The sequence below is a fragment of the Saccharomycodes ludwigii genome, chromosome VII (genome assembly GCF_020623625.1).
Source record: "Saccharomycodes ludwigii strain NBRC 1722 chromosome VII, whole genome shotgun sequence".
Taxonomy (NCBI): domain Eukaryota; kingdom Fungi; phylum Ascomycota; class Saccharomycetes; order Saccharomycodales; family Saccharomycodaceae; genus Saccharomycodes; species Saccharomycodes ludwigii.
The window spans coordinates 4,463-31,256 of record NC_060206.1 but is presented as its reverse complement, the minus strand read 5'-3'; the positions used below and the strand labels follow the sequence as shown (position 1 = coordinate 31,256).

General features: G+C 32.8%; 4 protein-coding genes across 4 annotated transcripts; 2 read left to right on the top strand and 2 right to left on the bottom strand.

Moving 5' to 3' along the window:
* Window positions 1–419: 419 nt before the first annotated feature.
* Window positions 420–2,297, top strand: SCDLUD_004971 (uncharacterized protein; the record flags this gene model as incomplete). The annotated part of the gene is made up of 1 exon (XM_046081635.1): window positions 420–2,297. The coding sequence occupies one exon, from the start codon at window positions 420–422 to the stop codon at window positions 2,295–2,297; it is 1,878 nt and encodes a 625-aa protein (XP_045932582.1).
* A 3,398-nt stretch (window positions 2,298–5,695) lies between these two features.
* On the top strand, window positions 5,696–14,479 carry SCDLUD_004970 (uncharacterized protein; the record flags this gene model as incomplete). Its single annotated transcript, XM_046081634.1, has 1 exon — window positions 5,696–14,479. One exon carries the CDS (start codon window positions 5,696–5,698, stop codon window positions 14,477–14,479), a length of 8,784 nt encoding a protein of 2,927 aa, XP_045932581.1.
* A 5,914-nt stretch (window positions 14,480–20,393) lies between these two features.
* SCDLUD_004969 (uncharacterized protein) lies at window positions 20,394–21,887 on the bottom strand (the record flags this gene model as incomplete). The annotated part of the gene is made up of 1 exon (XM_046081633.1): window positions 20,394–21,887. One exon carries the CDS (start codon window positions 21,885–21,887, stop codon window positions 20,394–20,396), a length of 1,494 nt encoding a protein of 497 aa, XP_045932580.1.
* Window positions 21,888–22,364: 477 nt separating this feature from the next.
* On the bottom strand, window positions 22,365–23,777 carry SCDLUD_004968 (uncharacterized protein; the record flags this gene model as incomplete). The annotated part of the gene is made up of 1 exon (XM_046081632.1): window positions 22,365–23,777. One exon carries the CDS (start codon window positions 23,775–23,777, stop codon window positions 22,365–22,367), a length of 1,413 nt encoding a protein of 470 aa, XP_045932579.1.
* Window positions 23,778–26,794: the final 3,017 nt, after the last annotated feature.

Genomic DNA, 26,794 nt, shown 5'->3' with positions numbered 1-26,794 from the left:
TTCTCAATTAATTTTTGTGAGTTATTAAAACCTAGAGAACAATTATTTTGTCATCCGTAATCTTTTTTTTTTTTTAAAATCAAAATAACAAAACTAAAAATAAAAAAGTAAACAAAATCTGATTTTAACTTTGATCAAAAAAAAAAAAAAAGATATTATTCTTAGAACCTTTATTAACTAGGTAAACAAGGGAAAAGTATTTAAGTAATTTATTTTCTATTTTTATCTCTATGTTTCTTCCGGAATACTAAATGATATACAAATCACGAATTATATCTTATTATCTTTTGGTATTTAACATAATTATATAATTAAAACTGATCTTTTAGTTTAAATACATGCTTTGGGTGCTGACATATTGAAATAAATTAAAGAGGGTTTTTGAAAACCCATATATGTAAAAATAAAATAATTGAAGAATGAAAATGGATTTTTCCTCAACAAAAGAATTCTCACGGGCTGACGTCTGCAATTTTATAGCTATCTTGTCGCAAATTATTAACCATTCCATAGAGTTTAGACCTGAGTTTACTAGGAAAAATGAAAAAGCCGATAAATCAAAAAAGCAGTATATTTTACCTGTGCTGATATCAGACCCTTTGAAATTATCTGGTGGTTGTTTACCTAAATTTGTTATTGAGCTATACAAAGAGAATATATGCAAGTTAAATGCCAAAAGCATTTATGAACAAGACTACTATCTGTTAAATGAATACCATTCTAAAAAAATATACATGAACAGACAGTTGTCTGTTTCAGAGTACGGTAAATTACATAAAGTGGCGACAGCATGCTTCTACACACTTTACAAATGTGTTTTAGATTATAATGAAATGGAAGGATGTAGCGAAAAAAGGTATATCAAGATTAACAAATATATTGATGCTGCACCCTATGATACCAACTTTCTTAATACCTCCCCTCAAACTATCTTTAAATCCAAAAATGGGTTCCAGAATGACACTTTGAACAATAAATTCCAAGAACAGTTATTCTTGACCGAAAATAGGTTTTCTCGTATATTTAAATCATTTGTTGGTGTGACTTTTAAAGAATACGAAAACTTTTGTTTTCAAACACTAAAAGAAAACCATGCGGTTTTAAAGCCTTATATTGATGTTATATCTGAGCTTAACTGTATATCTGATCATAATATTTGGAAAGAGCTAGCAGATGAACTTTTAGATAGTAATAATTTTAAAAACAACAATGACATCAGCGATTATTCTAATGTAACTCATGGTGTGAATGCTGTTATTAATATTGATGATAATATTTGTCCAATAAATCATGGTGTTTTAAATATAACAGAATTCACCACTAATAACGTAAGAACAGGTGATAATTGTAACATTTTATTACCGCAAACTTTCTCGTTACAAAATTACACTAGTTTTAGTGATAACAAAAGTAGGAAAAATACAAAAATAAGAAAGAAACTACTATTAAAAAAAATACCAAAGCTACAGCCAGAGTTTTTAATAGAATATAAGTATCATCTGGCGTGGCCAAATATTAATAGCAAAATAGAAAAATTAAAAGCTGCTGACTCAGAACACCATGAATCTAAATTTAAAACGCACTCATATGGGCCAAAGGTTTATATAGATTTGACAGGTAGTGATACCTTCGGCAGAAGGGATATTAATACAAACAATAAAGTTCAAAACACAGCACCATATAAAACTACATACTTAAGCGTAAATGATGTCATTAGTAATAAATTTCGAGAATCCTCAAGACATGTGGCAAATATTACAGAAAATTTAGTCGCTACTAACTCTATAAATCATGGGGAATGGATTTCGGAGAGTAATATTAGTGTAAAAAATGGGACGAGTGATGATAAAATAAATAATGAGGCGAGTGATGATAAAATAAATAATGGGGCGAGTGATGATAAAATAAATAATAGGGCTTATTATAATTATAATAGAGATTCTTCAGACTTTTTCCCAGTCTCAAATGTTAAAAATACGCACGAATACGCCCCTTATACTTATTGCAATAGTGTTAACTACCACCAACAGCAACTAAATGATTTAGATTTCCAAGCATCCTACAAATCCTTTTGCCTAGGTTGCAAAGGAGCAAAAGTATACCACGAAAATTATGAAAAGGATGATAATAACTATAGAGCGATTGCTACAGAAAATCCTAACAATCACGGTTTGGAAAATACAACAATAGTTCCGCCAAATTTGGTATCTCGTGGCAAATATGTTTCGAATTATTTTGTAAGCAAAACTACATCTGATGTAATTAGAGAAATGCTGTCTAACAAGGAAAAGCAATAATAATGATATGACTAACCAGGTTTATACACAGTATACTAAAAGTAATAACACATAGATTTTTATTTTAAGTAAAGTTTTGGTATGACGAGTTTTCTGAAAACAAACTTTTTATCCGTATAATAACTTGAAATTCTTTAAAATATCTATTTTTTGCCAGGTTACTTTTTTTTAAATATTTTATCATAGTTGGGTGAAATTATTGTGTAACAGTACATGAAAGTAAGTAGTGATGGAAATTGTTCATTATCAATACATATAGGCTTATCCATAGTTATTTTTTTAAAAAAAAAAAAATTGAAAATGAAGTAAATATGTATATGTATAATGGTTTAAAAATATTTGATAAATTTGTTATTAAAATTTTTACTCTATCGTGAGCTAGCTATTATTATCTTCATATATTGCCGAACTTGATTTAACAAACTTTTAGACATCTTAATTCTTACAACTCTTAAAATATTTCTGTTAATGAGTGTATCTATTTTTACTCGAACTAAAATTCTATCTGAAAAATGCATTACATAAAACAAAAAAAAAAAAAAAAATTATTTAAAAACAAAAAGCACGTGACTTAGAACGTTTTTGTTCGTTTATCACGTGATTTAGATTACGTAAAGAATGAATATTACGCAGGTTTATTTAATATTGAAACCAAATTTTCAAAATGGGGGAGCGAAGGTGATTTATGTTGCGGAAAAAAGAAAAATTTTAGGTTAAATATATAAAATGTTATTAAATTTTATAATTTTGTATTACAATATAATAAAGATATTGGCTAAGAAACACGGATAAGCAACATTAGCATGTGATTATACAATCGATCAAAAGAGTGCACTATACCTTCAATAATAATAACATTTCCGACCCCATTTGATCTGAATAATTGCTTTCTTGTTATTGCTGTTCCATACATCTGTAACAGCTATGTATCATAAAGAAAGCATGAATAGCGGCAAACTAATCTTTTTTTGTGGAATGCTAAAGGCTTATCTTTTGAATACTTTTTTATTTTTTCAATAATCAAAATCTTTTATTATCATTCGAAATACTTTAATATTTTACTCTTAGCGATGGTATTATCAGACTGTATTGAATTTCCAACAGGGGACAAATATGATCCTTTGTTTCACACACATATACACGTTCCTTTCGTCCGATTAGCCTGTATTTGTTGGAGTAATGCTATACTGCCTATTTCCTTAATGAGGGTTATGTTTCGTAAGAGATTATCGCATATTTGGTGGTTGAAAATGTGATCATACCCTTTTTCTTTGAAGTTTTTTTTTCCCATCTTTTTCCTTCATGGACTTAATGTTGTTTAGTATATCCTGTTATACAACTATATATTTATCATCGTAATGATTTGTATTTGTTTGTATAATGTTAGTTCTGTTGCTGCACCTATGTGTTATTCGCCACCGTCCTGAATTATATGTGAGGGGCGTTCGTTGCAACAGAATTGGTGATTCACATCACGTGCACCATTAACAACAACAACAACAACAAAGAAGAGAAAAATTTTTTATCAACTTTTGTGAAAATAAATTTCGTACATAGTAACAACAATACCAAACTTTTTCATACCCATTTTATCCGAACCATCCCCTCCTCCCCCTCCCCCCTCTCATATTGCTCAGCCACAATTTTTTTTTATTTTTTGTGTTAAAACATTACATCACTAAAAAAAAAAATTTTTTTTATTGATTGTGAAACATTGTTAAAAACGTAAGAAGCACAATAAAGCTCAATTACTTTTTTTTTTTTTTTTTTTTTTTTTTGGTTGTGAAACATTGTTAAAAACATAAGAAGCACAATAACTTTTTTTAACACTTTCTTGAGAAAGTTGGTCAATTTATTTTTTAGCAAAGAAGAATATCAGCTGTATGTTTTATCGAATTCCTAAATATCCAAAGAACAATATAATGTAAGGGCTATTATCTATAAATGTTTCAAACAGTCATTTACGATACTAACCTTATAAACTGTAAGTTGATTTTTTTTAGTTTTTTTTAGTTTATTTTATCCGTAATTTACTGGAAAAACTTTTTTAAAATTAACCAACTTTTTTTATGGTAACAAACGATACATCCGACCTCCGTTTATAAATTAAACATTAAACCGAAAAACTTCTGAGAGTGAAAAAAATAAATGAAAAAAATAAACTATAAATAGAAGTTTTACAATTACGTTCAAAGCTATTAAAAAGTAAACAAGCTAAAAGCAAAAAAGCGAACAATTTTTTTAACCAACTTTTTGATTACTACAAAGATTTTTTCTTTTAATATGATGATTAAAACAATAAAAATGTTTTTGGAAAAAAAAAAAGTTGGTTAAGAAAATGAGATGCTATACCCACTTACATTTTAATATCGTTAGAAAAATCATTTATTATAAAAATACAACGAACAGTTTATATGCATAATAGCAAACGATTAAACAAAGCAGAAGAAAAAGTGATAATTGTAATGTAAATAGAGCTCATTTTTTTACTAACTGCAGATTTTTTATGGCGATATAATTATACAAAAGTATTCTGGATAAAAAAAACAAATCATATTTTTAATGATGGAAACAAAGGTATGAAGCAATGAAAACTCTGTAAGATAATAAAATACTTTAAAGTTTACACATTTTCTGCACAAACAAAAGATTTACCTATTTTTTTTCACAGGAAAAACATTATAATAGTTTTCATTAAAGAGCTTATTAGAAGTAAATATTTTTTTCAACCATTCACAAATAAATATACTAGATATTACTACTGAAACATGTTATGTGTTGATTTTACTATTTTTACAACTATCATAGTAATTATATTGTTTTGGGTTTACTTTAACAATAAAAGATTCGGAAATATTTTTGGTTCAAAAACAATTAATGATTAATGCAGATTCTAGCAACTGAAACATATTTACGAAAAAGAAATAACTTTAAATCAATGATTAATAAGTGATTTTTTCATATTACAGCTTTTTTTTTTTTTTTTTTTTTTTTTTTGGATACAAGGACTAGAGTGCTGAATGATTATCAATTTTTTTACGTAAACTAAATCCATTATTAGGACAAAGGTGTCTACATGGGTTAAACATACATATAGATCCAGATAGAGTTACGTAATAAATAAAAAGAAAAGAAAAGAAACCATATAGCATAAACCATGAATTTATCGTATTGTTTTTTTTTTTTTTGGAAACATAGAAGGGGGAAAAAAAAAATTGGAAGCACCCAGCTGGGTTTTATTAATGATAAGGATGATATATAAAGTACATGGATAAACATGCTTATTTCTTATGGGAGATAAATTAGTATTGATTTGTTTAGAAAAAGCTTTATTATTTTAAAAAATACTAAATATTAGAAAGTTAAGAAAAAAATAAAAACTATCAAACATAGCAACAATGCTCGAAAGAAAACAGAGAAGTTCTTCTCTAAGTTGGCTTTTGGCTGGTTTATTATTTAATTTTTTTATTAAACACGCATATGCTACAGGTGTGATAGCTCAATATGCTAGTGGGTGTATACCATCCACCCTTGATAAGGCTGGCGAAAACATGGGTTTTCATGTTCAATTCTATCATTATAATTATTTGACGTATAACCCCAAAACTAATACAGGTACCGCCGATTGGGATACCTATGTGAGTTCTGAATATATCAATGGTGGCTTTGTTGATTATGGTATGTTTGGTGAAACTTATGGTGCTACCAATTTAACATACGAATTTGTCCCTGATAACACTAATGTCGCTCTTCAATTAGGAACTTTACCACCTGGGTTTGATTATTCAACACCGTTTTATCTTACAAATTGGACTTTCCTTGCTACTGGTTACTTTGTTCCACCAACCACAGGTGTTTATACTATATATTTGGACTATATTGATGATTTAGGTGTCGTTTCCTTCGGTGCCGATGCAGCATTTAGATGTTGTTTACAGAATTCTACCTCTATTACTCCAAGATCTTACCAAATTGATTCCTTGTGGTCCTCCAGTGGTCCTACAGGTGTTAACCAAGTTTCTGTTGCTCTATATGCTGGTGTTTACTATCCTTTAAGAGTATTTTACGTTAATCGTCAAAATATCGGTGGGATAAATTTCGGTTACACAGATCCAGATGGTGTATATCATAACGATTGGTCTGAGGTTGTCTACAATTTTGAAGACGCCTCTGAAACATGTGATGCTCCAAGTGCAAATACAACAACTTACAAACCATGGACTGGTACCTATACATCTACTATTGCTACTAGTGTTCTTACTACGACTGGATCAGATGGTATTCCAACTACCTCCACTATTTACACAGTTGAAACTCCAGATATGAGAGCTACCACTACCACCTACACACCATGGACTGGTACATTCACTTCTACCATTGGTACTAGTGTTATTACCAGTATTGGATCAGATGGTAAACCAACTATATCTACCGTTTACACTGTTGAAACTCCAGAAGCTGATGCTGTTACTACCACCTACACACCATGGACTGGTGCATTCACTTCTACCATTGGTACTAGTGTTACTACCAGTATTGGATCAGATGGTATTCCAACTACCTCAACTATCTATACAGTTGAAACTCCAGAAGCTGATGCTGTTACTACCACCTACACACCATGGACTGGTGCATTCAGTTCTACCATTGGTACTAGTGTAACTACCAGTATTGGTTCAGATGGTATTCCAACTACCTCCACCATCTATACTGTTGAAACTCCAGAAGTTGATGCTGTTACTACCACCTACACACCATGGACTGGTGCATTCACTTCTACCATTGGTACTAGTGTTACTACCAGTATTGGATCAGATGGTATTCCAACTACCTCAACTATCTATACAGTTGAAACTCCAGAAGTTGATGCTGTTACTACCACCTACACACCATGGACTGGTACCTTCACTTCCACCATTGGTACTAGTGTTACTACCAGTATTGGCTCAGATGGTATTCCAACTACATCTACCATCTATACTGTTGAAACTCCAGAAGTTGATGCTGTTACTACCACCTACACACCATGGACTGGTACCTTCACTTCTACCATTGGTACTAGTGTCACTACCAGTATTGGCTCAGATGGTATTCCAACCACCTCAACTATTTACACCGTTGAAACTCCAGATGTTGATGCTGTTACCACCACCTACACACAATGGACTGGTACATTCACTTCTACCATTGGTACTAGTGTCACTACCAGTATTGGCTCAGATGGTATTCCAACCACCTCAACTATTTACACCGTTGAAACTCCAGAAGTTGATGCTGTTACTACCACCTACACACCATGGACTGGTACCTTCACTTCCACCATTGGTACTAGTGTCACTACCAGTATTGGCTCAGATGGTATTCCAACCACCTCAACTATTTACACCGTTGAAACTCCAGATGTTGATGCTGTTACTACCACTTACACACCATGGACCGGTACATTCACTTCTACCATTGGTACTAGTGTAACTACCAGTATTGGTTCAGACGGTATTCCAACTACCTCCACCATCTACACTGTTGAAACTCCAGAACACGATGCTGTTACTACCACCTACACACCATGGACTGGTGCATTCACTTCTACCATTGGTACTAGTGTAACTACCAGTATTGGTTCAGATGGTATTCCAACTACCTCCACCATCTACACTGTTGAAACTCCAGATGTTGATGCTGTTACCACCACTTACACACCATGGACTGGTACATTCACTTCTACCATTGGTACTAGTGTCACTACCAGTATTGGCTCAGATGGTATTCCAACTACATCTACCATCTATACTGTTGAAACTCCAGAAGTTGATGCTGTTACTACCACTTACACACCATGGACTGGTACATTCACTTCCACCATTGGTACTAGTGTCACTACCAGTATTGGCTCAGATGGTATTCCAACTACCTCAACTATCTATACAGTTGAAACTCCAGAACACGATGCTGTTACTACCACCTACACACCATGGACTGGTGCATTCACTTCTACCATTGGTACTAGTGTCACTACCAGTATTGGCTCAGATGGTATTCCAACTACATCTACCATCTATACTGTTGAAACTCCAGAAGTTGATGCTGTTACTACCACCTACACACCATGGACTGGTGCATTCACTTCTACCATTGGTACTAGTGTAACTACCAGTATTGGTTCAGATGGTATTCCAACCACCTCCACTATCTATACAGTTGAAACTCCAGAACACGATGCTGTTACTACCACTTATACTCCATGGACTGGTGCATTCACTTCTACCATTGGTACTAGTGTTACAACCAGTATTGGATCAGACGGTATTCCAACTACATCTACCGTTTATACAGTTGAAACTCCAGAACACGATGCTGTTACTACCACCTACACACCATGGACTGGTGCATTCACTTCTACCATTGGTACTAGTGTTACAACCAGTATTGGATCAGATGGTATTCCAACTACCTCAACTATCTATACAGTTGAAACTCCAGAACACGATGCTGTTACTACCACCTACACACCATGGACTGGTGCATTCACTTCTACCATTGGTACTAGTGTTACTACCAGTATTGGATCAGATGGTATTCCAACTACCTCAACTATCTATACAGTTGAAACTCCAGAAGCTGATGCTGTTACTACCACTTACACACAATGGACTGGTACATTCACTTCCACCATTGGTACTAGTGTTACTACCAGTATTGGCTCAGATGGTATTCCAACTACATCTACCATCTACACTGTTGAAACTCCAGAAGTTGATGCTGTTACTACCACCTACACACAATGGACTGGTACATTCACTTCTACCATTGGTACTAGTGTTACTACCAGTATTGGCTCAGATGGTATTCCAACTACATCTACCATCTACACTGTTGAAACTACAGATGTTGATGCTGTTACCACCACTTACACACCATGGACTGGTACATTCACTTCTACCATTGGTACTAGTGTCACTACCAGTATTGGCTCAGATGGTATTCCAACTACATCTACCATCTATACTGTTGAAACTCCAGAAGTTGATGCTGTTACTACCACCTACACACCATGGACTGGTACCTTCACTTCCACCATTGGTACTAGTGTCACTACCAGTATTGGCTCAGATGGTATTCCAACCACCTCAACTATTTACACCGTTGAAACTCCAGATGTTGATGCTGTTACTACCACTTACACACCATGGACTGGTACATTCACTTCCACCATTGGTACTAGTGTAACTACCAGTATTGGCTCAGACGGTATTCCAACTACCTCCACCATCTACACTGTTGAAACTCCAGAAGCTGATGCTGTTACTACCACTTACACACCATGGACCGGTACATTCACTTCTACCATTGGTACTAGTGTAACTACCAGTATTGGTTCAGACGGTATTCCAAATACCTCCACCATCTACACTGTTGAAACTCCAGAAGTTGATGCTGTTACTACCACCTACACACAATGGACTGGTACATTCACTTCTACCATTGGTACTAGTGTTACTACCAGTATTGGCTCAGATGGTATTCCAACTACATCTACCATCTACACTGTTGAAACTCCAGATGTTGATGCTGTTACCACCACTTACACACCATGGACTGGTACATTCACTTCTACCATTGGTACTAGTGTCACTACCAGTATTGGCTCAGATGGTATTCCAACTACATCTACCATCTATACTGTTGAAACTCCAGAAGTTGATGCTGTTACTACCACCTACACACCATGGACTGGTACCTTCACTTCCACCATTGGTACTAGTGTCACTACCAGTATTGGCTCAGATGGTATTCCAACTACATCTACCATCTATACTGTTGAAACTCCAGAAGTTGATGCTGTTACTACCACCTACACACCATGGACTGGTACCTTCACTTCCACCATTGGTACTAGTGTCACTACCAGTATTGGCTCAGATGGTATTCCAACTACATCTACCATCTATACTGTTGAAACTCCAGAAGTTGATGCTGTTACTACCACCTACACACCATGGACTGGTACCTTCACTTCCACCATTGGTACTAGTGTCACTACCAGTATTGGCTCAGATGGTATTCCAACCACCTCAACTATTTACACCGTTGAAACTCCAGAACACGATGCTGTTACTACCACCTACACACCATGGACTGGTACATTCACTTCTACCATTGGTACTAGTGTAACTACCAGTATTGGTTCAGATGGTATTCCAACTACCTCCACCATCTACACTGTTGAAACTCCAGATGTTGATGCTGTTACCACCACTTACACACCATGGACTGGTACCTTCACTTCTACCATTGGTACTAGTGTCACTACCAGTATTGGCTCAGATGGTATTCCAACTACATCTACCATCTATACTGTTGAAACTCCAGAAGTTGATGCTGTTACTACCACTTACACACCATGGACTGGTACATTCACTTCCACCATTGGTACTAGTGTCACTACCAGTATTGGCTCAGATGGTATTCCAACTACATCTACCATCTATACTGTTGAAACTCCAGAAGTTGATGCTGTTACTACCACCTACACACCATGGACTGGTACCTTCACTTCCACCATTGGTACTAGTGTCACTACCAGTATTGGCTCAGATGGTATTCCAACCACCTCAACTATTTACACCGTTGAAACTCCAGATGTTGATGCTGTTACTACCACTTACACACCATGGACTGGTACATTCACTTCCACCATTGGTACTAGTGTCACTACCAGTATTGGCTCAGACGGTATTCCAACCACCTCAACTATTTACACCGTTGAAACTCCAGATGTTGATGCTGTTACCACCACTTACACACCATGGACTGGTACATTCACTTCTACCATTGGTACTAGTGTCACTACCAGTATTGGCTCAGATGGTATTCCAACTACATCTACCATCTATACTGTTGAAACTCCAGAAGTTGATGCTGTTACTACCACCTACACACCATGGACTGGTACCTTCACTTCCACCATTGGTACTAGTGTCACTACCAGTATTGGCTCAGATGGTATTCCAACTACATCTACCATCTATACTGTTGAAACTCCAGAAGTTGATGCTGTTACTACCACCTACACACCATGGACTGGTACCTTCACTTCCACCATTGGTACTAGTGTCACTACCAGTATTGGCTCAGATGGTATTCCAACCACCTCAACTATTTACACCGTTGAAACTCCAGATGTTGATGCTGTTACCACCACTTACACACCATGGACTGGTACATTCACTTCCACCATTGGTACTAGTGTAACCACCAGTATTGGCTCAGACGGTATTCCAACCACCTCAACTATTTACACCGTTGAAACTCCAGATGTTGATGCTGTTACCACCACTTACACACCATGGACTGGTACATTCACTTCCACCATTGGTACTAGTGTCACTACCAGTATTGGCTCAGATGGTATTCCAACTACATCTACCATCTATACTGTTGAAACTCCAGAAGTTGATGCTGTTACTACCACCTACACACCATGGACTGGTACCTTCACTTCCACCATTGGTACTAGTGTCACTACCAGTATTGGCTCAGATGGTATTCCAACCACCTCAACTATTTACACCGTTGAAACTCCAGATGTTGATGCTGTTACTACCACTTACACACCATGGACTGGTACATTCACTTCTACCATTGGTACTAGTGTAACTACCAGTATTGGCTCAGACGGTATTCCAACCACCTCAACTATTTACACCGTTGAAACTCCAGATGTTGATGCTGTTACCACCACTTACACACCATGGACTGGTACATTCACTTCTACCATTGGTACTAGTGTCACTACCAGTATTGGCTCAGATGGTATTCCAACTACATCTACCATCTATACTGTTGAAACTCCAGAAGTTGATGCTGTTACTACCACCTACACACCATGGACTGGTACCTTCACTTCCACCATTGGTACTAGTGTCACTACCAGTATTGGCTCAGATGGTATTCCAACTACATCTACCATCTATACTGTTGAAACTCCAGAAGTTGATGCTGTTACTACCACCTACACACCATGGACTGGTACCTTCACTTCCACCATTGGTACTAGTGTCACTACCAGTATTGGCTCAGATGGTATTCCAACCACCTCAACTATTTACACCGTTGAAACTCCAGATGTTGATGCTGTTACCACCACTTACACACCATGGACTGGTACATTCACTTCCACCATTGATACTAGTGTAACCACCAGTATTGGCTCAGATGGTATTCCAACCACCTCAACTATTTACACCGTTGAAACTCCAGATGTTGATGCTGTTACCACCACTTACACACCATGGACTGGTACCTTCACTTCCACCATTGGTACTAGTGTAACTACCAGTATTGGCTCAGACGGTATTCCAACTACATCTACCATCTACACAGTTGAAACCCCAACCAACAACGGTGTTACCACCACGTACACACCATGGACCGGTACATTCACTTCTACCATTGGTACTAGGGTAACTACCAGTATTGGCTCAGACGGTATTCCAACTACATCTACCATCTACACAGTTGAAACCCCAACCAACAACGGTGTTACCACCACATACACACCATGGACTGGATCTGTTACATCTACTATTGGTACTAGCGTTATCACTAATACTGGTACTGATGGTATTCCAACTACGTCTACCATCTACACTGTTGAAACACCAGCTAACCATGGTGCTTCAACTACTAATGTTCCATGGACTGGATCCGTTACTACTACTGTTGGTACTTCGATTTTCACTACTACTGGTACTGATGGTAAACCAACTACATCTACCATTTACACAGTTGAAACTCCAGAAAATCATGGCATTAGTACTATATTTACCTCTTGGGGTGGTGCTTACACTTCAACTTATTCCATTAACATTTTCACTGTTACTGGCTCTAATGGATTGTCTACCACTTCCACTATTATTTACGTTGAAACACCAGGATTTGGTTATTTTAACACTACCAGCTCTAAATCATCTCCATTGACTACTATTCCAGGTACTACCTCTACTTCTGAAACTGTTTCTCCAGTTAATCCAACTACTGAGACATCTGGATTGCCTTCTAGTGTCACAAGAACTACTGTGATTGTTACATCTGGCAGAACTATAACCTCGACTATTGTCACATGCGATGCTACTACCACCACTGTTCCAAACAACAACAACAACAATAATGGTGGTTCTAACAATTCCGGTTCCGAAGTTTATTCTGTTAGTTCTGAGACTTCCAATACACCAGTTACTGTTACTAAGACTAGTGTATTCACTACATCTGGTAGTACCATTACTGCTACTATCACCTCCACTATTGTTCCAAATAACAACAACAACAACGGTGGATCTGGTAGTTCTGAAACTGGTAATACACCAGTCACTGTTACTAAGACTAGTGTATTCACTACATCTGGTAGTACCATCACTGCTACTATCACATCCACTATTGTTCCAAACAACAACAACAACGGTGGATCTGGTAATTCCGAAACTGCTAATACACCAGTTACTGTTACTAAGACTAGTGTGTTTACCACATCTGGTAGCACCATTACTGCTACTATCACTTCTACTATTGTTCCAAACAACAACAACAACAACGGTGGATCTGGTAATTCCGAAACTGCTAATACACCAGTTACTGTTACTAAGACTAGTGTATTCACTACATCTGGTAGTACCATTACTGCTACTATCACCTCTACTATTGTTCCAAACAACAACAACAACAACGGTGGATCTGGTAGTTCCGAAACTGCTAATACACCAGTTACTGTTACTAAGACTAGTGTGTACACTACATCAGGTAGTACCATCACATCTGTTATTACATCTACTATTGTTCCAAACAATAATAATGAAAACGGATCAGGTTCTCCAGGCAATGCTAGTGAATATGTTGAGACCATTTCTTCTGGTTCTGTTTACACCACTGTTACCAAGAGTGGCAGTGGCAACTCTGGTAATTCCAACAATGTTGTTACCAAGACTACATCTGGTGGCAAAGTTATTACCACCACTGTTCAATCAGAAACTGTTTCTAGCACAGCTGGTATTGAAGTTCAAAGTATTCAATCTCAACCAGCATCTAGTGGATTAATTTCTATTTACCAAGCTGGTGCTGTTTCAAACAGAATATCCACTTTCAAGATGTTCTTAACTTTATTTGTTTTGTTTTTCAATTTATTTTAAGATTACTCTTGTGAAAATTTATTTTTCGAATAGTATCTGATATATTTAGTTTATTTTTTTTTTTAAGTTTGTTAGTTTTTTTCAAATTCGTCAGTTTTGTTTTTCAAGTTCGTCAGTTTTTTTTCAAGTTTGTCAATTTTTTTTTGTATTTATTTTGTTCAGATTTCATATTTTGTGTTTTTATAATATCGAAGCAACTTAGTTTTTCATACTGTAAGTTGTTTTTATTTCTAATAAAATTTTTTTTCTGATTATTTATCGATAACATTGGAATACTATTTTCTTTCTTGTTTCTCATACTAATTTTTTATTTTAATTCTTCTTCTATTGCTGAGTTCAAAAGTTTAATAATAATAGTAAAAAGAAGTGCCTTAAACTATGAAGAATAAGATAGATCTATTCTTTTGGAAGTAAATTCTCAATTAGTGGGTCAATTTATGTTGTGTATTTTAAACCAATAATTCCAAACTTATAAGTCTGCTTAGATTCTATAAAATCGATGTTTATTTGTAACATGATTGGTGATAAAGTTTCCCTTCATATATATATTATTCTTTAGTTAACAGGCTCTATGTTTTTTATTATTCCATAATTCAAGTGTTTGTTAATAATTAGTTCATATAAGTGCTTGCTTTATCACAATGTGTAATCATAAGCTCATATTGAAAGACAAGTGTGTATATCCTGCGAAGTGCATTCCTCGTCAACGGAGTATTTGTCATATTTCATCAACTTTAGCGTATATTAAAAGAAAAAACATACAAGTAGAGATCTTGTAATATAGATAGAAATTTGAAAACAATATTGAATGGTATTTGATTCATTGTGTATGTTCAATTGAGATGTTGTGATTCATTCATTTTAAGTTTGCTGCTATTTGGTGTTAATTAACAAAAATAAACTTCATTCTTTACATATAATGAATTGTAACATAATCCATATAACAAAACAAACTTGTTATTGAAAACTAGTCTTAACTTTATTCATTGGGTTTTATCACATCTATTATCCTTGTTGCAATATGTAATATTAAACTACTTAGTTTTTAGTTCTCGTTGCTTCATATGTTATCTGAATGCTTGGAATTATTTATGGTCTTGATAGTTACAATGACATAGTTTCTCTAGTGAATTTATAAAATATGTTGGGTGAAAACTTGGTGTATTTCTAACTCTCCATAACTCTTGAAATAACTGGTGTTCAAATGCAATTTCACTTTCTATATTTCATATTAGATAACATTTATTAAAGTTTTATTAATAAAATAACATTGTGAATTTAGATGATATTTTTGAGCGAACGAAAAAAAAAATTGTTTCTTTGGCTGCAAAAAAAAAAAAAAAGATTTTTTTCGTAAAAAATGCTAAATATTTTTAAGCTGTGAATTACCAACAAAGTTAAAAAAAAAACAGTTTGTTGATTATCAGAAATAACAAAACAAAACAAAACAAAACAAAACAAAACAAGTATTTTACACAATTTACAACAACTTACAAGAAATTAGAAAAGTTTTTGATCAAAAAACAGATATTTAGGTAGTATTTATAAAACCTATCAAAATACGAAATCATATCTACACTTTCAAAGAATGTTTCAACTGGATATATACTGATTGGAGTGAAGAAAAACAACACTATAAAGGGGCTGTTTATTATTATTTTGTTATTATAGTGGATAACCATTGCGTGTTTGTTGGAATCATAATGACTGTACTGGAGTGAAGGACCATATTGTTACTAATAAGCACACATCAATATTCACATGTCATCCAAAATATAAGTGGTGTATAACTGATTAAGCATGATAAAAGTTTAAAAAGAAAAGATACACTGAAAACACAAAAAGTGCCTATTTATTAAAGTATCAATTCACAAATCAATCAAATAACAAATAAGGTTATACTGTGCGATCTGACACCTGAATACTTTTATTATATTTAATTTTTCATTCTAATACTGCGGATCTGTATAGCATTGGTATTACCACTTATAACTTTGTTTCTAATTACTATTTTAAAAAAGTGGGTTAGTAATAAGGCTTTTCTTTTTATTCTAATATCCTACTAGATCTAGAACTGACAACACACATACTCGGTTTATATCTACTGAGTGTATACCAAACATTACTGTACCTAGAAATATTCAAAGATTCAGTGATATTTATGAAGACCAGCAATTGCATACATAAAATCTAAATGTGCATGTCAATTTATATATTATATTCATAAAAAAAAGGTTTATTACAAAATGACATTATATGATTAGTGTGGAATTTGAAATTCTGATTTAGGTTGAAATGAACTCCCCCCCCCCCTAATCAAAGGAGTAACACAAGTATTGTTATGGAATATTGTATCAATATATTGGGAGATATGTTTACATGAACAAGTGAGTAGATAACAAGTTTATTTGTGATTTATTGTGTGACTAACATGAGTTGATAAGAAATGGTTTACTATTAGAAAGAGAAGGATATTTGTTTTGACTAAAAGCAAGAGCATTGCAAATAATATGATGAAACATATATTTTGTTACACATTTAGGCACTGCACAGTACTGAATCTTAATTAATAATTACAGTCTATTTTGTTCTATATGTTACCAATTCAATCATTTGAAATTAATGAGATCATCCAATTGTGGAAATGCAGTAGTGATCTTGTTACATAGCAGTTGTTGAAAAACTTATACAAAACTGGGATGTATATTTGTGATACCAATTTCCTTCATTTTCTTTTTGGCACCACCTACATTATTTTGTGAATAATATTTACAGGAAAATAAAAGAAGATTGTATTTGGAGCACGATTATTATTGCTATTGATCAATATTCTAAATGTATTTTTGTGGAATAGCAGCAATCAATCCAAATCAGCAAAACACTTGACCACCATGTAATTCTAGTTTTTAATGACATTTTGAACTGAGATCAAGGTAGATGATTTTTGTAAACAGATCAAGTGTAGTAACATTTTATATTTGTTGGTAAAACAGGAACGTGGATGTATCTTTTTTAGTATCTCCTGTAATTTTTACACACACATGCTTTATAAGCTAGACAGGATTATTGTCAAAAATTTTAAATTGTTAGTGGAGATAACAATACTGATTTAGAGATTGTTTTTGAGAACTTATCACATGAAAAGAGGCAGAGAGTTTTGTTTCATATCTCTTTACGAAACACATCGTCATTACTACAAGTATAAATCAGAAATAATAGATCATTCAACTATCATAGCTTTTGGCGAATTACAACATTCACATTTCTGTGTTTCAAACTTTAAAATATTTTATCACTTATCATAACATCAAAACATCTGAAATAAGGAAACAACAAAAGAAAGATGTGCTATATAGAATAGTTTGTGAACAGCTGCTTTGATACGAGGAGGCATAAGTTACCACTTATTTGTTGATGCTATAAGAATAATCTCTTTTGTGATGGTTCGAACAGACTAGTAAAAAATAAAACTTTAGGTGAAATAAGATCTAACAAAGTGTGGGTCAATAATGTGTAATGTACAATCTATTTTACGCTCTTGGATAACAAATTCTTGGGTGAAATGTAAATCTTGCTTGGTAACATTTTTACCAACTTGAAAACTATCCGAACCTGTAGAGTAAATAATTGAGATTGGGGCATATTAGTGATCCAAAAACAATATAGTAATATGGCAATATTTATATGATTGTTCAGTGGACTAATAAAAGACTTTGAGACAATGTATTAAAAAAAAAAGCCCCATATTCCGTAAAAAAAACAACATATTTTGTAATAATATACACAGAACTTAAGTGTATAGCCCAGTTTATTTGATATTCCAGCAAAACACTTTTCATGCTGTTCAAATGCAATTATTTTTATTATTTTGAGTACAATTACTGTTATGCCAAAGCCATGAACAAATAACTTTTTTCCCCCTAAAGAGACTTGTATATATAACACAAACCTAGATACAAGTATAGTATTACTCCTGTAGCATGAGGAATATAATTTTCTTTGTATTAATCTAAACACAAGCTAGAAACGTAAATTCCATTAAAAAACCTGTGAAAATTTCCATTGGTTAACTGCTTGTATTATCAATTTATATTTCTACATTCTGATGCTGGAAGTAAATGTGGTGTGTGATATTGAGGATTGAAATGGATTTAATATGCATACGCTCACAAAATACAGAATACTCAGATCAACTATATGTTCACAAAATTAGCAGGCCGCCATAAATTTACATCAAAGAATTTGGAATTTGTTGCACAGGCACTTTGTATATTTTTTTTTTTGTATAGGTTATTCGATATAAAAAGTATGTGTGTATGAATTAAAGTAATTGTGTAAAGGGTTTTTTTTTTTTTTTTTTTTTTCTGCTCAAATGATTGATACTGTTTCTTTTTTTTGTAGTAGTAGTTGTAGTAGCAACTCGAAATGGAAGATGCGTTTATGCAACAAAAAAAAAAAAAATAAAAAAAAAGTAGTTACGTTGTCAATCACGTGCTCTAGATAAAAATAAAAAAAAAGGAGTAAATTGTTTATCGATAAGGTTGTATAGACATGGCAAAGTGTATATAGATTTGTGTTATTCTGGTTAAATATTAAATTGGAATAGTAATTTATATAGACAAGACATACAGAATATAGGATTGCACAAAAGTTAAAAGTTGTTTCGCAGTGTTATTGTAGTTTATCTTGGTTGTTGTTGTTGTTGTTGTTGTTGTTGAAAGTGGGGATGGAAAAGATTGAATGAAAGATTAGATTTTTTTTTTTTTAATTTTTTTTTGAGATAAGATAAGGATGAAACTCGGGTTAAGCTTTGAATGGCAGTGATGGCATATCGGGATATATGCTATTTTCGGACTGCATGATTTCACTTTTTCTGATGTTTTTTTTAGGGCTTTATTTTTTGGATTATATGTTTTGGATTATATGTTTTGGATTATATGTTTTGGATTTTATTTTTTGGATTTTATTTTTGGATTTTATTTTTTTAGGGCTTTAAATGTTTGACCCTAATTTATAGACATTAATTTTTTTGATCCTACACCTTAGCCTCTAATTGTTTGACTCTGTTTTTTTTTGACTTTTACGTTTTAGGGCTTCACTTTTTTTAATAGCAAATCGTATAAAATGAGTAAATTTGTTTATTTATTTTCAGTTATAAGATTTTAACATTGTGCTTGTATAAATCAAACCAGCACAAAACTAATAACTACCATATTTACATAAACATATTTTAATCTAGAATTTATAAAAACTCAATCTTTCATTTTTTTTTTACTATCATATAGGTACTTAATAGTGTTTTTATATATGATGGTTTTTAGATACGTATTGATTTCTATACTCGTACAATCCAATAATTTCTTGAAGTCAAAAATAACAAATATTTGTATTCAGATGAAACCGGATCTGAAGTGTTATTATTATTATTATTATTGGAATTATAGGGATGGGACAATCTTTGTATATCAACTATAAATCTGTGTGTTTAGTAAATTTATATACTTGATTATAGTATTTTTACTGAGTGATCTCTTCTCTTATTTATAGCTACATAATTATATAAGAACTATTCTTTTTTCATTTTCCTAATTTTCATTTACATATCACAAATTATATGTTCCAATTTATTGTTCGCTCTTTTTTTATTGCCATCTTAAATCCTGAAATGCTTTACCAAACTTGACTGTGCCTCCTAGAAATCGCCTCAAAACATGAAGCGTGCCTGAAAAACTTAGTTGCTTAATTAAATTCCCTATTGAAATATAGTTCCAACAGGAGTATGTTTTATTTTTTTTTTGTATTATTTTTAATTTTTATATTTTTTTTTCTTTTATATTTTTTTTTCTTTTCTTTATTGAAACTACAACCATAACAAGCAATTGCTAGTTTATATTTAAAAAACCACAATAGATGGTTACTCTTGAAACGCATTTTGTTTTGCAAGAAACGCACCTAATGTCGAATCTTTAGCTAATTTGTCGAACTCGATCATAATAGCATCTGCTTTATTTTCACACCACCATGCCTGAGCCCACGCATCAAACCCTTCTTTTCTCGCATCTTCAGGTTGCTTGAGCCATTCGTCTTTCGCTTTAGCTTGAACGACGCTAGATTGTTTGAGGTAAGATCCATTCAATTGTAGAATAGTATGAAAAGGAGCAAGATCTGAAACCAATTGTTCATGTTCTGTAACAGCAGCTGAAATAGTTTCTTCCATTAACTTACGAGCGGCCTCTTCTTTCTGTTGACGTTGTTTACTAACAGACTTAACTGTAGCACGCAAAAGAGCAATCAGTTGATCATAGCCGATTTGAACATAACCATCCTTATTTTTATGGCTTCTTAATAAATCTAATTTCCATTCAGAAAGATAGTGACGTAATTTGGATTCTTCAAAAGAAACAGCAACAGTTTTCTTGTCTTTATGTTCATAAATAAATCTTGATACCTGATGGATATTGTCAAGAGTTTTTGAAAAAGTCTCAACAAATTCATTTTTGACTCTAGAGGAGGTAGAAACTGTGACAAACTTCAAAACATCAACAGCAAAATTTTTAAAATTTTCATTTTTCAAAACTTGTTGTTTTAACGTAGTCGAATCGGTTAATGAGTTCATTTGGATTTCTTCATCACTGATTGTTCGTTTGTTGACGAGCATGTACTTGGTACCCCCATATTCAAACTTAAATTCTTTGTACTGTTTAATACCCGGTACCAATTTTGCCTTGATTGGTTTCCATTCTTTTTCTTCATATAAATTTATGATAACTTCATAGATTTTTTCGAAGTCAACATTTAACTTACCACTGTTTTGGTACAAAATAATGTTTTTAAAATCGGGATAATGCTCATTAACAGATGCGATAATTCTCCTTTTCATCTCGTATTCACTCATTTCACAATGGTAATTCTTAGTTTTAGCTATCAAATTTTTCACCTTAGTTATGTAGTTTGCTGCACTAACGTTACCATCATAATACAAGTTGGACCATTCCTGCAAAATTTCTCTCACAATTGATGTTTTTGTTTTATCATAAATACCAGCATTGATATCAATCAGAATTTGCAAACCATTGCTTGAATCAAATCCATCTGGAAAATATTTTTTAAAATACAAAAAAAATTCACCTGCCATTTTTAACGTCTCCGGACCAAGGACGGATACAGCATCATTTTCAAGCAAACAACCTAAACCATCACGTTTCATTCTAAATATAAACATTTTCATACCAGGAACGAAGTTACTCTTGTCCATACCCTTATTATCAAAAGAGAGTATCAAATTATTGAACTTGTCGAGTACATCGTCCTTAGAAAGCATAACTGAATTCCCCCCAGTGTGAGTGCCATGTTCAGATGAAACCTGATCTGAAGTATTATTATTGTTGGAATTGTAGGGATGGGACATTCTTTGTAGATTAATTGTGAAACTGTTATGTTGTAGTAAATGTATATACTTGATTATAGTATTATTACTGAGTGTTCTCTTCTATTACTTATAATTATACAAAATATATAAGATGTATTTTATTTGTTCTATTTTCAATCTTCATTTTTTGTGTCCTTTATATATCATAAATTATATTTTCCAATTCGTTGTTCGCTCTATCTTCATTGTCACCTTAAATCCTGAATCGCGCCACCAAAATTTGACTGCGCCTCCTAAAATATGAAACATGTTTCAAAATTCATTGCTTAATTTACTTTCCATTGGAATATGGTTCCAACAGATTTAGTTCCAACAAAAAATAAGCCAAGATGCCAATAAATATCAGCTTAGAACAAGCTAATAATAATAATTCCAAAAAAAAAAAATAACAAAAAAAAAAAACAAAAAAAATAACAAAAAAAATAACAAAAAAAACAAACATTCAGATCTTATTTCTTAAAATTCACCTTCCCTTTTCAAAACAGCAGTCAACTCATCGACTGATTTAACAACTCTCTCAACAATTTCCTCGACATCGTTCTCAGTAATGATAAATGATGGCGCCAACAGTGCAACATCACCTTCCCCTGTAGTATAATCATAGGTGCCAGTCATACCCATGACATTTATGCCATTTTCAAAACACACAGCTTGAAATCTGTGGCCAACATCTAATTTGGGAGCAAAGCTAATCTTTCCCTTTCTGTCCCTAACAAATTCCAACGACCAAAACCCACCAATACCTCTGACATCACCAACAATGTTATCGTTAGCTAGTAACTTCTTCTTCAAAGTTTCACCCATCAAGTTGCCCATTTTGAAGATGTTCTTAGTCAAACCTTTTTCAATGATTTTTTTTTGGATACCTAACGCAACACTACAGTTAAATGCATGGGAGGCATAGGTGTGTGAACCAACGACGCTGTTACTGCCATTAACATATGCATCTTTAACCTTTGGACTGATCAAAACACCAGCAATAGTGACATAGCCAGATCCCAAAGCCTTACCAACTGATTGCAAATCTGGACCTTGGTTCAATGGCATGAAGTTTTCCCAGCAATTCAATCCACCGTTTGGATTCGATCTACCAGTGCCACACATGACTTCATCCAAGTGCATCAAGATATCGTATTTGTTGCACAAGGCACGAATACCTGGTAGGTATCCGTTTGGTGGCGGAACAGTGCCTATGGATGAGCCTGGCAATGTTTCGAGAGTAACAGAAATAATGGTTTCGGGATCATTATCAACAATCAACTTTTCCAAGTTACCTAGTAATTCTTGGACATATTCAGCTTCGGTTTGGCCCTTTTTTTGGAATCTGTATGGGTAGCAAACCGGCATCTTTAGACATTGAGTTTCTGGCAATAAGATATCCTTAAAGGCAACCACACGAGCATTGTCAGCAATAGATAGAGAACCAATAGTAAATCCATGATAAGAGCTCTTTCTAGAAATAAATTTTGTTTTTTTTGTCTTGCCACGTTCTAACCAGTACTGGTACATGATTTTCATACAACTTTCATTAGCTTCCGAACCAGAGCAACACCATAAAGCAGAAGCAAATGCATCCTTTGGGGAATTGTCGATGTAAAATTTAGCCAGTTCTTCGGATTGTTTGTTACCAATCAAAGATGGGAAAGAATAGGTAGAGGTCTTGGCTGCTTCAGTGATAATATCGACGATGTATCCATCACCCCATCCCAAAGCACCAACAGCAGCACTAGTAACGGCATCAATAATATCACTATATATTTTACCATCCTTTTCAATGGTGATACGAGTGCCTTTACCGGCTATAGCTTGGGCAGGTTTTTCGTTAATTTTGCACTGAAAAACGTAGGACTTTTTATCAGTAGGAGTCATTATTATAAAACATGCTTTAAATTAATTACAAGAAAAAACATGTACTAGTGTTACTTACATCCCAATTGATGGTTTAGGCATTATTGGGAATAACTCTGTGTCTTATAGTGTTTATTTGCCATTTTATACATAATAATTAAGTAAAAAAATAATAAAAAAAAAAAAAAAAAAAAAAAAAAAAAAATAAAAAAAATAAAAAAAATGAAAAAAATAAAAAAATAAAAAAAATAAAAAAAATAAAAAACAATTATGTAAATGGTTTATTCCTAAAGATAAGATTTGTACTTAATTGTGATATATATTTTTTTTATTTTATTTTTTTGCGCGTATAGAATTTAGGATAAAAAAAAGGAAAATAGAAATAAACGAGATGACGAATATATCAGAATGTAACGCGTCGAGTCGCACATGATAAGAAATCGAGGCGTGTTTTGTCTCGGGCGAAGATTTAAAAAAAAAAAAAAAGGAAAAAAAAAAAATATAAACCAGAAATGAAAGCGAATCGTCTTTTTTAACCACGTGATATATTTGATGTCAAAAAAAAAAAAAAAAAAAAAAAAAAAGCGAGCGCTTCATATTAGTGTGAGTAATATTTTAGTTGTACAAGGAGGCTGGATTGTAAATTGGATAAATAAATTGAACAAAAAAAAAAAAAAGATAAATAAAAGTAATTATAAAATTATATTACGACAGTTGTTACACATGTATGCACTAAATACAATCTATTTGGTAAAAAAATAAAAATAAATTATTTAATTAAAATTTATGTGAGTGAGTTATTGTTGGACACAGTGTATGATTATTTTTATTCAAGAACGTAACTTTTTTTTTTGGGCGAGTAGGATTTATTAAATTATTAATGGGGGTTATTTGTGTGTTAGAGCTGTAGCAGTGTTCCTTCTTCTTAGTTAGTTGTGTTTACCGCGCTGATCGGATTTGTTAAAAAAAAAATAATATTTTTGTTTTTATTTCTCGTTTAGTAATTTATAGATTGGGAAAATAGGATCACGTGGATTATACTAAAAAAGAAATTTTGTTTCATTAAAAATTAATATTTACTTTTTGAAATTATTTATTGGGAGATACACGCGATGGGATTAGATTGCTACTGCTGCATAATGAACATATAACAAGCAAACAAATACAATCAAGAAGAAAATATACGACACAGTAATAAACGCGAAAAAAAATATTAATTGATCTCACAGAAAGCGACGCATTGAGAAGGCGTACAACTACCAAATAAAAAAAAAAGCGAGTTATTTATACGAGATTGGATTGGGCACCAAATATTTTCACGATGTAAAAGAAGCGGGTGGCAAATAAAGAAAAAGTTGTATTTCAATTAGCACATTACACAACTTGATTACATTCATTGTACAAAGTGTATATGTAATAAGAAACAAGTAAAATACACAGAATAACAAGTAAATTAACATGAACCAAGAAGATTATTAGAGTTTACAACAATTTAAAATAAAAAAGACAGGGTTGATAGGTGGATTACATTATGGACAGTGTTTGAAAGAAGAAGGAAAGATCACGTTTTTTTTTTAATTTTTTTTTTTTTTTAAATTTAGTCAGGATTTATTCGAGCAAGTGAGTAAGTGAGTGATTGTAGTAGATATTTTGTTTTAGATTTTATTTTATTTGTAGGAATTATTAGGATATTTGAGTTTTGAGTTGGGTTGTATTTGGTTGATTATGTTTAATGGTTTTCTGTGTGGGTGTGATTTCTTAAAAAAAAATTTTTTTCTTTTTTTCTTTTTTTCTTTTTTTCTTTTTTTCTTTTTTTTTTTTTTTTTTTTTTTTTTTTTCTGTTCGTCGATAATTTATGAAAATAATCATGTGACTGTTGTAGCTTAGTTCGTGTGTGTTATTCTTTGATCACGTTGTGCTTTTTGCGCGGATCAGATTTGTTAAAAAAAATATTTTTTTTTTGTCGGATAACAAGTTATGTTTTTTTTGCACGTGTAAGATTTGTTAAAAAAATAATTTTTTTTTTCTTTGGTTGATAAGTTAGTAGAGTTGATAAGAAATGATGAGTTGAGTTGTATGGATTATGCTTGGAATATAAATTTACAGGTTTATATTAGAGCTAGTGATTATCATTGATATGGCTGATTCTTTAATTAAAAGGCATATGATATGAGGAATGAATTGGATAATATACAAGATATAAGAACACATTGGATAAAGAAAAACAAACAAAGAGACAAGGATATGATAATATTATTAGTGATAGTTATATTGAGAGGATAAGTGGAGAGTTTGACAAACAGGTTGGAGTTATAGTGGTGGATAATTGAGTTGAGTTGTGAAGAAAGTAGGATTTATTATTATTATTCTTTTTATTTTGTTAGGTGATGAGATATTTTGAAAGAGTTATTTTGATAGATGATATATTTAATAGATGCAATTATTATGAATGATGGGATTAGAAATAGTATCAAAAGTATGATGGGATAAGAGTTAGGATTATAATTATGATGGGAGTATTAGTATATTTATAGATATGACGAGGTGATTAGTATAATAGGATCAGAATTGAGATGGAATTACTAGAGTATTGGGATTATTTATTTATTGAATTATAGATATGGTGAGATTATTAGTTATATTATGATTACTATCGCACTTAGATTACAAGTGAGTTGTGAGGATTTATACATTTGAATTAGAAATGTATTTGGATGATAAGTGAGTTGGGATTGTGTATTGGGAAATGTGGGTATTTTAGGATTATGAATGAAATAAAAATTATATAGTGGAGATATTTGGATTGAATATGATGAGGGATTCTAGATGGAGTATGATTAGAAGTATGTTTGAGTTATTGATATATTATTAGTATAATTGGAATTAGATTATAGATAGTGTGGAGTTATTGGATATTGAGATTATAAAAACATATTGACCATGATACAAGGATTATTGATATATTTGGATAATTATTATACAGATAGTATAAGTATATTAGAATAGTTATTCTAATGAGATAATTATTAGATTGGGAT